This window comes from Protopterus annectens, chromosome 16.part0 (genome assembly GCF_019279795.1).
Source record: "Protopterus annectens isolate FY-2018-M chromosome 16.part0, PAN1.0, whole genome shotgun sequence".
Taxonomy (NCBI): domain Eukaryota; kingdom Metazoa; phylum Chordata; order Ceratodontiformes; family Protopteridae; genus Protopterus; species Protopterus annectens.
The window spans coordinates 372,125,229-372,139,404 of record NC_056750.1 but is presented as its reverse complement, the minus strand read 5'-3'; the positions used below and the strand labels follow the sequence as shown (position 1 = coordinate 372,139,404).

At 39.5% G+C, this 14,176-nt stretch overlaps 1 protein-coding gene across 1 annotated transcript in view; it reads right to left on the bottom strand.

Moving 5' to 3' along the window:
* Positions 1 to 7,796, bottom strand: part of LOC122790404 (POU domain, class 5, transcription factor 3-like) — a 215,200-nt gene extending 207,404 nt beyond the window's left edge. The window contains exon 1 of the mRNA XM_044057922.1: positions 6,787 to 7,796. Within this exon, the coding sequence (XP_043913857.1) occupies positions 6,787 to 7,491 (705 nt within the window). The 5' untranslated portion in view covers positions 7,492 to 7,796. The remainder of the gene's footprint in view (positions 1 to 6,786) is intronic.
* Positions 7,797 to 14,176: the final 6,380 nt, after the last annotated feature.

The window sequence follows — 14,176 nt, the reverse complement described above, 5'->3', positions numbered from 1 at the left end:
GGTTACTGAACTCTAGACAGATTTGACCACTCATTTGGTAGCTGTGGCAGTTTAATATAGGATGGTAATATTGGTGAATCAGGTCCAATATTTTTGAACCCCTAATTAGGACCTGAACCAGTTGGTTTAGAGAGCTAACACTAATGAAGTCCAGGAATCTTTGCACATATTGGAGGTAGCCAAGTCTCCCAAGAGACAACAGCTCAATATGGAAGAGATCTAAAAAAGTGGAGAAGCTGAAGATCACAGCCGTGGCTTTCCCCAGTTGACATGACATCTCAGTAAAAGACCCCCCCCCCCCCGTCAATAGCAGTAATTTTCTGTGTTGGTTGAGTAGTAGTAAGTCTACATTATCACTGTCCCAAAACTATGTTTCAGGTAACTATGCAGCCATCCATATTGTCAACATTTGAGAATGCCTGCAAGGAGTTCTTATTTAGGTTCCTGTATAGAGTAGTGCTACCAATACTACCTGCACTAAAATTAATTCTATGAAAATGGACTCTTCCAACAAGACTGCCATACCGCTTTTTCTACACCTCTTTTTTTTTGTATCATTAATCACCCATTTCTTCTTGCAGGGTAGCCACTGTATGCCAATTATAATCATAAAACTAAATTACAAAAACCTCATACTACAGTTATGCTCCATTGTTGCCCAGGTCACAGTCGGAAAGGGTCGGTTCTAAAAACTAATCCACCTACGTAGTAAACAAAAGTTTACTGAATAATCCAGGTATAAGCTAGGGTTAATAATGAGAACAGAGATCCCACAAGGAAATACTCTGCAATCCCACCTTCACCTTAGAGACTAGTGGCTACAGATTCTTGTATTTTGGAATGTGTGGTGATATGTTATAGGCCACTGATCAAGACTCTTAAGGTGGTGGGTTACATGTTAACTTAAACTATAAAGTTGACAGAATAAGAGAATGTAGTAGTACTAATGTTTCAAGTGCCCCCAAATGTCCCAGATTGTGAAGGTAAGGTGTTAACTACCATACCTACAAGACTTTCACTATTCATGTATGCAGAGTAGAGAGGAGGTCTTTGCATAAATATCAAGATGATACCTGAAAAGGGCAACAGGATCTGGACACATTCATCACAAAGTAAACACTTCATCCTGCAAAATACATGAAAAGTTACCAGTATCCTGAGATATTACTCATTTTAGTCAGAGAAGTTTTCTGCAGTGTTTGCACAAACGTGCGAGTGGGCAAACAACTCAAGTTTAGTATAAGTGAGCTATTGTTTTAACAAGTGAATTCCACTCCTTACCACAAGTTGTAGGCATGTCTTGCAAAGATAAAATGTCGCACTTTAGCATCTAAAAGTAGCCACAACCTTCTGTCTCAGACATGCATTTACTAATATACAGTAAATCTGTATCTGCTCACAAATTGAAGCCCCTCTACCTTTCTTTCATGGGGAAGAGAAGAACTTGAGCGCAAGTAAGTTAAACCAGGAAAGTAGTCTCAGCAGAGAGCACTAGGTGGGAATTTGCCCTCAGGAGCAATCCATGATTCAATGCACTGCTAATGCTGGTCATTAACTAGATACTGCAAGGAGAATCATCATAATTGGCAATGCCTCTTTAGTGGCTATTCACAAATACCACTTGTAAAAATTTCAGGAAAAACTGTCCTTTAGCCAATCCAACCCAACCTATTCACTCCAAAAACTGCTAGAATCTAGACACACACACACCACCACTCCCACTACAATTTAGCGTCCACACAGGGTAATAGAATACATTGGTAAAAAGGTAGTCCATTTGACCAAGGGAATCTAGGCACAAATGAAGTAAGATACTAAATCAACACACTACTGGGAAGGCAGGGGGAAATTTGACAATATACAATTAAGAAGGCTTAGTGAAGTAAAACGCAGTTAGAATTGTATGAAACCTAAGATGCAAGGAAACAAAATAATTGCACTTTTACAAAATAAATAAAAAAATAAAATCCGAGTAAAACACTGGCCCAGACAGGAAATGGCTCTTCAAGGCCTCTGCATGCTAGGAAATGAAAGAGACTAGTGGACTAGAACAGGTTTACCCCCTCCCAACCAGTTAAATCATTCTGCAAATGCAAAATACAAAGGCATACAGGAGGTAAGTCAACAAAGGGACCCAAACAGAAGTTTAGGTGGGCAAAGCTCATTTTTATAGCATTTCAAAGAAAACTAATTTTGATATTTAGACACAGCTGAAAAAGTTTCACCAGGACAGAACTAGATTTCAAACTGTATGAATGACCCCACCCCCAAATAAGAAAGGCTAAGGGGATGACAGGAGCAGGCAATGGAGAGAAGATACTGTCACAGTGAATTAATTGATATGCAGAGAGGTAAGGAATCATTAAGACATAGAAGCAGCGTGTAGGTCGCTGCCAATATGCAAACAAGAAAATGGATGGCTAGGTATCCATATGGGAAGTCAGTATTACATGGATGTCTATAGCCTGTTAAACAGTAGGTGCAGCATTTGAGAGATTTAGTTTATTCTTGCACTGGCAACACTGCAAAAGGCAGGCAAAGACAGGCAGCATATTATATTACCTGGGATGACTTTCTTTGGGTGGTGGGGGTAATTCTTATCAGTGGCAACAGATGGTCACAAAGTAAGAATATGCAAGGACTAGGATGTCCCTCCAGCTAATGTGAAGGTAGAATCCCATTTAATCAGGATAATTCCTTCTAAAGATAGAAAGAGGCACTAAGGCAGGCATATGCCAACTACCTGGAATAAAAAGAAAAATAAATAAATAAAAGGTCTACATGCTATAGCAAATCATTAGAGCAGGGTTTTGGACCCCCCCCCCACATTAATGGCCCAAAAAAATAAACTAATTTTAAATATTGCTCTTAAAAATGTAGAAAGTTGCTAGAACAGGATTCATGTGAGCATGCATTTTCTGAAGGATTACAGTTTGAAATGCAAATAGATGGCCTTCAATGGTTTGCTAGAAAACAGATTTTTTATGAGGAAAGGACCAAAAATCTGGACAGTTGAGAGAGGTAGGGTGTGTATGTAAGCATCTAACAATGTCTTGGCTCAAGAATCGGGAATGAAGGGGAAAAAAAATAGGGAGTTCTCAAATTAGATTTTAAATATTATATATACTTAAAACACATTTTGCCTTAGCATGCATTTTATGAAGTCAGAATCAAACTAATTACTCAGGGACTGCAGCCCACAACTTGTGAAAAACGTTTGAAGAAGACAGCAATATGAGAAAAATCAGGCACATTTAAAGGCAAGGATAGCCGAGTATATTGTATATTTGTGTGTGTGTGTGTGGGGGGTGGGGGTGGACATTAGTGCTGTCTGTGTGTTTGACAGCAGTGGCTTCACCGTTGGTACAATTTATTCATTTCTTCCTTCGGTGAAACGGAATGAAAAACCCGAGAAGTACCGGGTCAAAGTGGCACTAATTAGTGGATACGTATCTGTGACTGCGCATGTGGTGGGTCACCCGTGCACCTCTGCATCATTGTGAGTCACTATCTGTATCTAGTGGTTATAGCCACTTAATTGACAAGAGCATTATTGGAGGTTTTATTCTGAATTAATAAATACATAAATTATACCAACAGTGAATTTACTACAGAAATATTGATTTTCTGTAGGAGTCTGCCAGCTTTTTGCTTCTACATGTGTATACATAAAAATGTCTGCGTCTGCAAGACAGTACTATTAAATTCGGTACTTACGTATTATCGCAACCAGATGATGTCGCTTGCCAATGTGATAAACCTGAACTGTTACCGTAACCGTTCAGGTTTATCACATTGGCAAGCGACAGTGTTACCAGGACATGAAACACTGAAAGGGGCTATTCAAAGTCCTTATTGTTGATGAAAATAGTTGCATTACTTTCAGGAAGAGGAATTGGAAAAAAATCCTGTTCCCGATTTGCGTGCGTTATATACGCATGCTTTCATTGTCATGGCTGCTATGGAGCGTACGAACTGCAGCTCATCGTAAGCCCATTCATGTCTTCTGCTGTGTTTAGTACATGATGTCTGTGCACAAGATAGGGACACAGTTTCTAAGGGTCAACAGCTACTTTTTTACGTTTCTGTTATTTTTTTAAACAGGTCTGTGTCCCCAGTCCCTTTCACGCATCTAGGCACATGTTAACCTCTGCAGTGCCCACATTTCTGTGAATGATGACCGTCACTTGACGGCACTTGCTGGCACAAAGATGCAGGAAGCAACATGGTGCCAGTAAACTCCATGAACAAACAACATGGTAAATTGTATTGATGACAGTCCAGAAAATAATACGTACTCAAAGAAAACACACCATTACAAACATTAATGGACATTTTTCATGCTCGGAAACCAGCGGCTATTGCCGCGAAAATCTGGTTGCGATAATACCTTAACTTCTTACATATGGTATATTTGGGTTGAAAAGCCATGACACACACTTCGCGGAAATTGGGTGTTTCACTATTGGACTATCACACATTGCTATGGTCGGTGCTCCACACTAGCCTCTTCATGTGTGTGTCCTAGGCTAATGGCCCTGGAGCCTTTACAAGCCTAGCCCATAATAGTGCCCTGGCATCGTGCCACCCGACAGTAGTCCTCACTGAGGAGCCACTGGAGTGATCCATGTGCGTGTGAGAAACAAATCCACTCGTGTTAGAAAATTGAATATAGATTAACAAACATTTACAGGCACCAATACAAAATTTCATATATGGAGCTATAGAAACTACTCAGATTCGTTAAAAGTAACTTATTATTCTGACATGCAAACTCCACCCTTCACTCAGCACAAGTTGCGGTATGGTTTGTTTCGAAAATTACACGTTTCCATTCCAGGAATGTCCCATTTGGAAGTTACAAACTTACACAGCAGATATGTTCAGTAGTGGGAGCTTAGCGCACGTCACCAAACATTGTTAAACCAGAGGGGAAGAGGCGGGCACTGCAATAACACACCAACTAGTGTTAGTCGTTAAACTACAAATCCCACCCCTATGGTATTCAAAACCTGCCACTACTTGTTTAGCAGCAACCCCTCTCAAATACTAGTTGTTGTGCATCAATTTTTCAGGAACTATCCTTTGGCCAATACAACTAACCAGGTCACTTTAAAATCAGATTTAAATCTATTACTGCACCCATAGCTCTCAACTTTTTAGAGCAAGAAAACTGCCATAAAGAAGTGGGGCAAACGCCCAAAAATAGACAAATTTTAAATGTTAGAACAGGTTTTGCATTAGCATAAGTTTCCTGCAGGATATGAAGTCTGAAACTCAATGACTTACACCAACTTGCAAAACAGCTGCAATTTTATGAAAAAACAGGAGGCCAAAATTTGTACAATTATACATAATTCTACGTACATTACCCCCGTTTTCCTTCACACTACATTCTCTCTCATTCAGCTTCATTAAGTCCGACTTTTTTTCACTACTGTTTATTCTGAAGTTGAGGATTGTTTTCTCCATTTAAAATTGTTTATACATACTGAACTGCATCATTGTACATGCTGCATTTGCCCCTCTTCTCCCATGTATTGCTCTAGGTTGTACATCCCAATTGTTTTTTGACATATTGTACTTTCTAATTTAAATCGACATTTTTACAGCAATGTTACTCGATTCTTTCACCGTACAAAATTTTGTAACGGTGGAGCTGTCCTCCCCCGACCGCCGCTGAAAATAGGCTCTTAGACTAGTCGGACATTCCCGGTAATCAAAACACACTGGTATACCGTACCCCCTTCATTACCACCCCCACCGAGGGCCTTCTAACAAAAAATGAAGGTATTGAAAGAACTCCCTTCGGCCAAGGTAATCGAATAAAGTCGACCGTATTCTAGCACTATCGGCATCAACATCGTACTCATTTCAACCATCCAGGGCCCATTCTGATGCACTATTCAGCTCCAATATATAACCATCTTCAACCGTTAACAATGCACCATTATCCAACAGAAAAACGCACCGAACCGGGGCACTTAAAGTTGGACAAACCAAGTATTTGCGACCCATACATACCTCTCAAATGTACAGATTTTCGCAGAATATCCAGATTTTTACACCATCCGTTTCTCAAAATTGCCAAAAAAAAAAATCGGCAAATATCTGGGGTCGAAGTCAGAAAGTGACATTTGAGTTAGATTTCATACCCTTTAGAAAAATCCATACCAATACAAAGCCTATTCTATCAAACTTCCTAAATTTGTAAGAGCAATAATTAAAAGGTGTCCCCCATTTGGGGGCCTTTGACCCCCGTTATGGCTTTATCCAGATTTCTTGCTATGAGAGGCATGACAGAAAAAAAATCAAATTCCACGGCTTAACATTAAAAAGCTTGTGGAATCACTTTTAAGGCGTTCATTCTAATTTAATCCCATTAAAATCTTAATCGTACACTAAAATTTGGACCTTTTTGTTCTACTTCAGAAAGATAGCTGTACCCGCACTTAAGAGGTGGCGAACGTTCTCGAGGGGAACTCGTCCAAGATCACATTAACAGCACCTTAGTGCACACCACGTACGCTTCTCCGATACTGGCTTCGAGGCAACATGGGTGCACACCTCAAAACTACGAAAGAATTACCTAATCTGCAAGATACTGGGGTGCATTCAAAACTAAATACTTCCCATCCCAGCTGAGCAATGCAGAGATCCGCACGCTGTAGAAGTACCGCGGCTTAAACAGATTTTTGAAATCTCTAGTTAAATGAACTTACAAAAAGCTCACACAAAGTCTCATTCAACTCTCAGACCCTCAAGGTACCTCACAGAAGGACTTACCTCATCCCCACTGTCTCCAGAGTGGCCCTCTTCGCTAGCCACCCCACTAGATGAACTGCTGCTGCTCACGCTTGAGGGTACCCCGCTTGGGCTCGGGTTCAGGGGCGCTGCTGGGTAGCTGGGAGGAACTTCAGCTGGGAACACACTCAATCCTGTCCCGGGGAAAAGCTGGTGGTCAGACAAGCCATTGCTGTTAGCACCTTGACTTGCGCCCACAGACGCATTCAAAGGGGACCAAAAGGAAGGGATCCACGGCGAAGGGTTGTAAGTCCCGGGAGTCAAGGCAGGCGGTGGGGTATACTTGGGATCTGCAGAGTAGTCGCTTCTTGGAGGGCTGTCCTTTTCTTGCTTGATTTGCTTTGGAGGTCCCTGGTTATCACCCAGTTGAGGACTTCCGTTTGTGAACACACCAAGCCCCATCTGACTTATTTGAGACTCGGAACGGGGGAAAAGCCAGTGCCTGCTATGCCCAAGTGTGTCCCCCAGCTGTAAGTCAGTCGGACGTCCATAATCGGTCTTCATACCTGGGGAAGAAAAGAACGTTTGGGGAGCAGGAGTGCTGTATATACTTTTCCCGATATGCAAAGGGGATCCTCCATCCTGTAGGCCAGGAGATATTAGCCTGTCCGGTCCCAGATACATCGATTTGCACACCAGAGAGGGGCTTGGTAGCGCCGGCCTTGAAATAACCGAATGCTCAGACATGGATCAGCACCTGTTCCACCCTGCAGCTCAGTTGTGTTCGACCTGCACGAACTACAACATCCACTTAGTATGTTGTTTTACAGCAGGTGTTCAAAATAACACAGTCCTTACAAAAATGTTCTGTTGCAAGCCAGCGTCTTCAGCACAAAATTTGAGAACTATCCACCGTGACCCCATCAACAACACGAGGTATTCATTGCTGTATAAAAACAGGGTCTAAAGCCCTAAAACGTCAATCGTTGATACTATTTTTCAACATTGCAAATAAAACAACAATAACTTAACGACTACACCTTTTAGCCCTTCTGAAGGGATAGGGTAAGTATGCTAATTACCTTCACTCCACCCAAACTCATTGGCCCCTTGAAGACAATTGGCTCCACCTGACAATGAATGAACTTGAGCTGCAGTTTTCTAAAGTCACACCAGACATTCTTTAATTCCCTGATTGGCAGGTCTGTCTCCAACTGTCCCTTTTACCAAAATGCCTGCATAAGCTCCATGAAGGTCTCTGCCACATTTATTAGGCAGTATGGCTGTACAATTAATCATTCAATAAATAAAATAAAAAGAGAGCTATGTTTTACTTTATTCCTGGCAAAACATGCATTTGCATTGTATTTACTATTTTTTATTTATTTACTTAAAGGAAGTAGATTGGTCCTAGAAGTTCCTTTATCAGCTAGGATCAATCAGGATAGTAAAATATCACTAGAACCTTAAACCCAGCACATTCAGTACACTAAGCATACATTCAAAATATTGTCAAATAGTGGCATTTATATATACAAACTGTTTAAAATAGGAAGAAATACATGGAACCATCTTACAGCTATAAGAGCAGAGACAAAAAATAAACAGCACAACAAAGTGCAATATTCAGAATAGTGAAACCTCTGTTAACTTATGAGGATATGCTGCCAAATCGAAAATGTAAGATCATTAGAAGGAGAGCACAGTTAAGAGTTGTTAAGGTTGGCTTTAAATGCTCATTTTGAGACTGCACTTCTGAGAAACACGGGTTCATTTCAAGTTTTGGGAACCCATAATGATGACCTTGTGCAGCACTCTAGTGTAAGATAAGACACTTGTGAATAGATGCAGACATTAGGCATGGATATTTTACTCTTCAGTAACTGTCAGTGGCATGTTGTGAGACTGTTTCAAATGCAGTATCTTGTAAAGCACATAGCAAAATGCTGTTAGAGCACTTCAATCCATAGGAAGGGTTTTAGCATTTTGAAATTTGATAGTGCAATTGGGGCATTCACCATGAATCTGCAGACCTTGTTAATCACAACGTATGGTCTGTGGTACTCACTAGCTGTACTATTATTGGCCATAGGCAGCCCATGTTCCAGGCAGGACTAAAAACTCCTTTTCCAAGTGCATTTCTGGCCTCATAAGTAAGCAAGTGTAAAGTGTCTCAAGCAACACCTTTAGTTTGAATACAGCCTTGGCAGTGTGTGTGTGAGGATTAGGTATTTGAAAAATATCACTGGGGAGACTTAACAACCCAGTGATTGTCAATATTGCTAGTTTTTTTAAGGTTCCAAATACTATGGTCTCAGTCTTAGAGAACTTTATAGTGAGACTCTGTTTATGATATCAGTGTTGTAGGTGAGGTTACTGCTGGTTTCACTAAAATATTAGTCTATGGCCCTGATTACAGTGGCATTAACATAGAGCATTAAAAGACAAAGGACTACTAATTCAGTGATGAAAATGATAACAATGAATCCAAAAATACATCTCTGGGGATCACCTACAATAATTACACTGGCTTTGGGGTGGTGGTGCCTGCAAATGAGAGTGACTTAGTAGGGCTAGCTGTGGAAAATTACAATGGTCCCAGGAAGGATCCTGGGGGCATCTGCAGTGACAGTGAAAGGGTGGGATCTGAATGTGTCTTGTGGTAAATAATACGTAATGCTAGATACACTCCTGGAATGCACCTACATGAGTGAATGAGTAAAAGAGGAACTGATTGTGGTAAATAACACTGAGCTCAGGAAGAATCTCTGGGCATAAACACAGTGACAGTGACTGAATAGAATAAGGATTGGTTGTCCTGAATAACACTGTACCAGGAAGGATTCCTGGGGACACATATAGTGATGCTGACCATGTGCGGTAAGGACTTGCTGTGGTAATAGCAAGGGAAACAGAACAGGTCACTGATAGATTTTTCTACTGACAGTGATTGGGTAGGATAGGGACTGGTGATCCCCATTTTAAAGGCTTAGTAGCTGAGATAAATAAACATATTTGACTGGTGTACCATTGGGTTCATAATAACAATGTTCACAGCGTAATTTGTTAGTTGGACTGGGACAAAGTCATTTGACAAATTAAGAAACACTAGCAGCCAGTTTGCCCTTAATGAAATATAACTTTTTTTGCTGTTTTGCTCCTGATGCCTGCCAGCCATCAACTATTCCTGGCTAATTGGTTTATTGGTTACCCATCATTGAGATGAAGATAGTCTGGCAGGGAAGCATTATTTAGGAAGCCATTAGGGATGGTTCCACAGTTTTTACGTTGAGTTGTACATCTCTTAGATTATTCAAGGAAAGATGGTATGCAATAAACTGTCCGCACTGCAGTTCTTCATTTCTACAAAGAATGTTTCCAGCAGCAGCCCTGCTCTTCTATCCTCAAGCACAGATGGTGGTTCCCAGTTTTCACTAGAGAAATCATACCACTCTATCCACTTACCGTATACCTGCAACCCATCCCTCACCCCTAGGACAGGTGAGTGGAACCCATTGTTTGTATTACAAACTACCTTTGACATTTTCATGTTAATAAACTTTGTTCTGTGGAGCTTTTCTCCCCAGGCCTCCACTGAAAACGGGCCCTCAAGCCCAGTGGACTTCCCCGGTAATCAAACTGGAATAAATAAATAAATAAATAAATGACACATCTCTTTGTTATTCACTCTCTCTCCCTGGCTCCTCCAGTACCTGGGGTCACTAATTAAATTCTAGTCACCTGGTTAGCAGTCAGGGTTCCATCCCTCTGCACTATAGAGCCAGGCTGTCCAAATATGATTACTAAAGAAAATAGTGGCTGTTAAGGTGTGACATCCTTGGCAGAAACCATGTTTTGTTTTGCTGAGAAGATCATTGCCACTAGAACAGCTTGTTATCTGAGGAGTTACACTTCATTCAAGTGCCTTGTGAGAACAACACAAGGAGACAGAATGGCATGTAGGAAATACCTTCAAAAGATGAATACTTTTGGAGAAGTGATATGACTATGTCCAATTTTCACAGATCAGGAAAGCTCCCAGAATCCAGTGATACATTTATGATATCATGGAGATATATGGATACAGATTTGCCACATACATTAAGAAATCTGGTTGACAGTCTGTCAAAACTAGCAGCTTCGTTGCTGAGCAGATTTCACAGCTATCTGTTAACATCCTGCAAAGTGACAAAGTTAAATGAGGGTGTGAAACTATAATGGCAAACATTAGGGTGCCTTTCGGGACAATACTGACTTGTTACTTGTTAGAATACATTTACACACATTTAAAAATGTAAAACTTTTAATTTGGACATGGGGCTCTAACTTCACAGGTCACCTGTAAATCTGAATTTCTGATTTTAAGAGCATTCAAACTGACTTTAAATGAAAATGAGTTAAATGAGTCGACCCCCAGTTAAGGACAGTGGTGTGAAGACATTAAAGAAGATGGATGTGTTTACACTTTCACAGAAATGGTTCTTCAAAAGTTGCCTGATAGTTGCTTTGGTTAATATTTTATTTTGTCTTAACAAGTTATGCCGTTTTTTCAGTGAACAATTCATGATTGTGATTCCCACATGGGGTACCTTTCAACTATCCCTGATTTTGTCATGTCCCTTAAATTAAATATAAGCAATGTGTAATGTAAGATATTGTATGTGTGTCAACATAAAGTTGCTTTGTAATTGTCCTGACTTTTAAAATATGTTAAATAGACAGCTACAAAGAAACTTTATTCATTATTACCTTTTTTTCACCCTTTTGACCCCATGAGAAAGAGGATTAGGAAGGCAAAAAAGGAGATGAGCAGATATTGGACACCCTTGAAGTAGCAGGGCGTTTGTGTGTGTGTTTGCAGGTTTTCCATGCGTCACCGTTCATCCAGTTCTATAGTCAGGTGTATCTGTACTTAACTTCTGATCATCTTTCATAAATATTATGATTTATACTGCCAATGTATTCTGTAAAAAGTGACAATGAAAATCTGCAGCATAGATTTGTATAGAGTTTATTTAGAAATAACATAACAATAATAACAATCTGTTTACACTTGTAAGGGGTCAACATCTGAACATGATCCATTATTTTTTCATTTATTTTGTTCTGTAACTGGGATACTGGACTACTTTGCAGGGACTCCTTTCAACCACAGCCCAAATAATAACTTAGATAAGAATGACAGTATATGTGAACAATTAAAGCAGAGAAAGTATATCAAAAGTCACAGTAAAAAATGGAAAAAATTTCATGCAAATATTTACAATATGTAGGCTGATATTTGTTTTCTTTCCTTCTTCTTTCATCATTCTTTCTCTTTCCATTTATTTTCATTATATTGGGGTTAGGGTTTCTACAGCTTGGTGCTGTTGTGCCCTAACACTTGGTTCCCTGGTTCTATTCCTAGCTGGAGACTTTCTTTGTGCAGACTGCATATTCTCCCAATGAGGGGTACTGCAGTTGTTTTAATTACATCCCACCTATAGATGTGTGTCCCATGTTGTGAGACAGAGACACTGTGCATGTTTGCACATGCATGTGTATGTGTCCTGTAACTGACTGTAACCTTAGTCAGGATTAGCTCATCTGCTTTAGCCCAAAAAGTGGCAGAACAGACTCTGGCTCCCCTGTGACCCTGGATTGGAGTGAGTGGGTAATCAGAGAATACATCCATGCACAGGATAGTATTTGAAAAGGTGAGTATACTTGTATATAAGAAAAATGATGTTGACTGGAGGCATTGATATGAGGCTGTGAGTATGCCATACATTTCTGGCTATAGCTTTGCATTCACCACCATTCAAGGAATAGGACTGTTGGCTTTTACTTAAACGTAGTATCATCACTTCTTATAGAAAGTAAGCTGTGGGTAAAAAGAAAAAATATGGGTATACCCATTTCCACTGGCTGTAGGGATTCACAGGCTTATGTTACAGGCATTTGGACTGCTCTGTTTGCAGAAGTTTCCCAGACAGCATTCCTTCTCCTTTATCCCATAATATCTTGCTTTTGTCTGCCTCCCTTGCTCTGGATGTGGGAGTTTAGCATAAGGGTGGGAGTTTGGCATAATGGTTAAGGTGTTTACCTTACAAATATAAGGTGCAGGGTTTAATTCCCACATGGGGTAATTGGCTAGGCTGAAAATGGCCCATAAGGACAGTTAGCCTAGTACTAACCTATGAACATATGTAATGAAAGAAAGCAAATTAGCAATAAATAATTGCAGGGGGAAGGTGGGTGATACTTCCTGCATGAATTGAGTATAAGTCTGACTAAGGTCAATGTAAAGTAATGCCTTAAAAACAAAATGGGTATATTGAGATCCTATCTATCTACCTATCTATCTATCTATCTATCTATCTATCTATCTATCTATCTATCTATCTGTCTATCTGTCTATCTATCTATCTATCTATCTATCTATCTATCTACATGTCTACCTATCTATCTATCTATCTATCTAACTATCTACATGTCTATCTATCTATCTATCTATCTATCTATCTATCTATCTATCTATCTATCTATCTATCTCTCTCTATCTATCTATCATGTATCTATCTATCTATCTATCTATCTATCTATCTATCATGTATCTATCTATCTATCTATCTATCTATCTACCTATCTATCATGTATCTACATATCTTCCTATCTATCTATCTACCTATCTATCTATCTATCTATCTATCTATCTATCTATCTATCTATCTATCTATCTATCTATCTATCATGTATCTACCTATCTATCTATCTATCTATCTATCTACCTATCTATCTATCTATCTATCTATCTATCTATCTATCTATCTATCTATCTATCTATCTATCATGTATCTACCTATCTATCTACCTATCTATCTACCTACCTATCTGTCTATCTCTCTATCCACCTATCACTGAGTAAATGCTGTTTCTGTGTTACATGCTGGAGTACATTTCACTTTTACTGTTATACTCTGTTTCTGTGTTACATGCTGGAGTACATTTCACTTTTACTGTTATACTCTGTTTCTGTGTTACATGCTGGAGTACATTTCACTTTTACTGTTATACTCTGTTTCTGTGTTACATGCTGGAATACATTTCACTTTTACTGTTATACTCTGTTTCTGTGTTACATGCTGGAGTACATTTCACTTTTACTGTTATACTCTGTTTCTGTGTTACATGCTGGAGTACATTTCACTTTTACTGTTATACTCTGTTTCTGTGTTACATGCTGGAGTACATTTCACTTTCACTGTTATACTCTGTTTCTGTGTTACATGCTGGAGTACATTTCACTTTCACTGTTATACTCTGTTTCTGTGTTACATGCTGGAGTACATTTCACTTTTACTGTTATACTCTGTTTCTGTGTTACATGCTGGAGTACATTTCACTTTTACTGTTATACTCTGTTTCTGTGTTACATGCTGGAGTACATTTC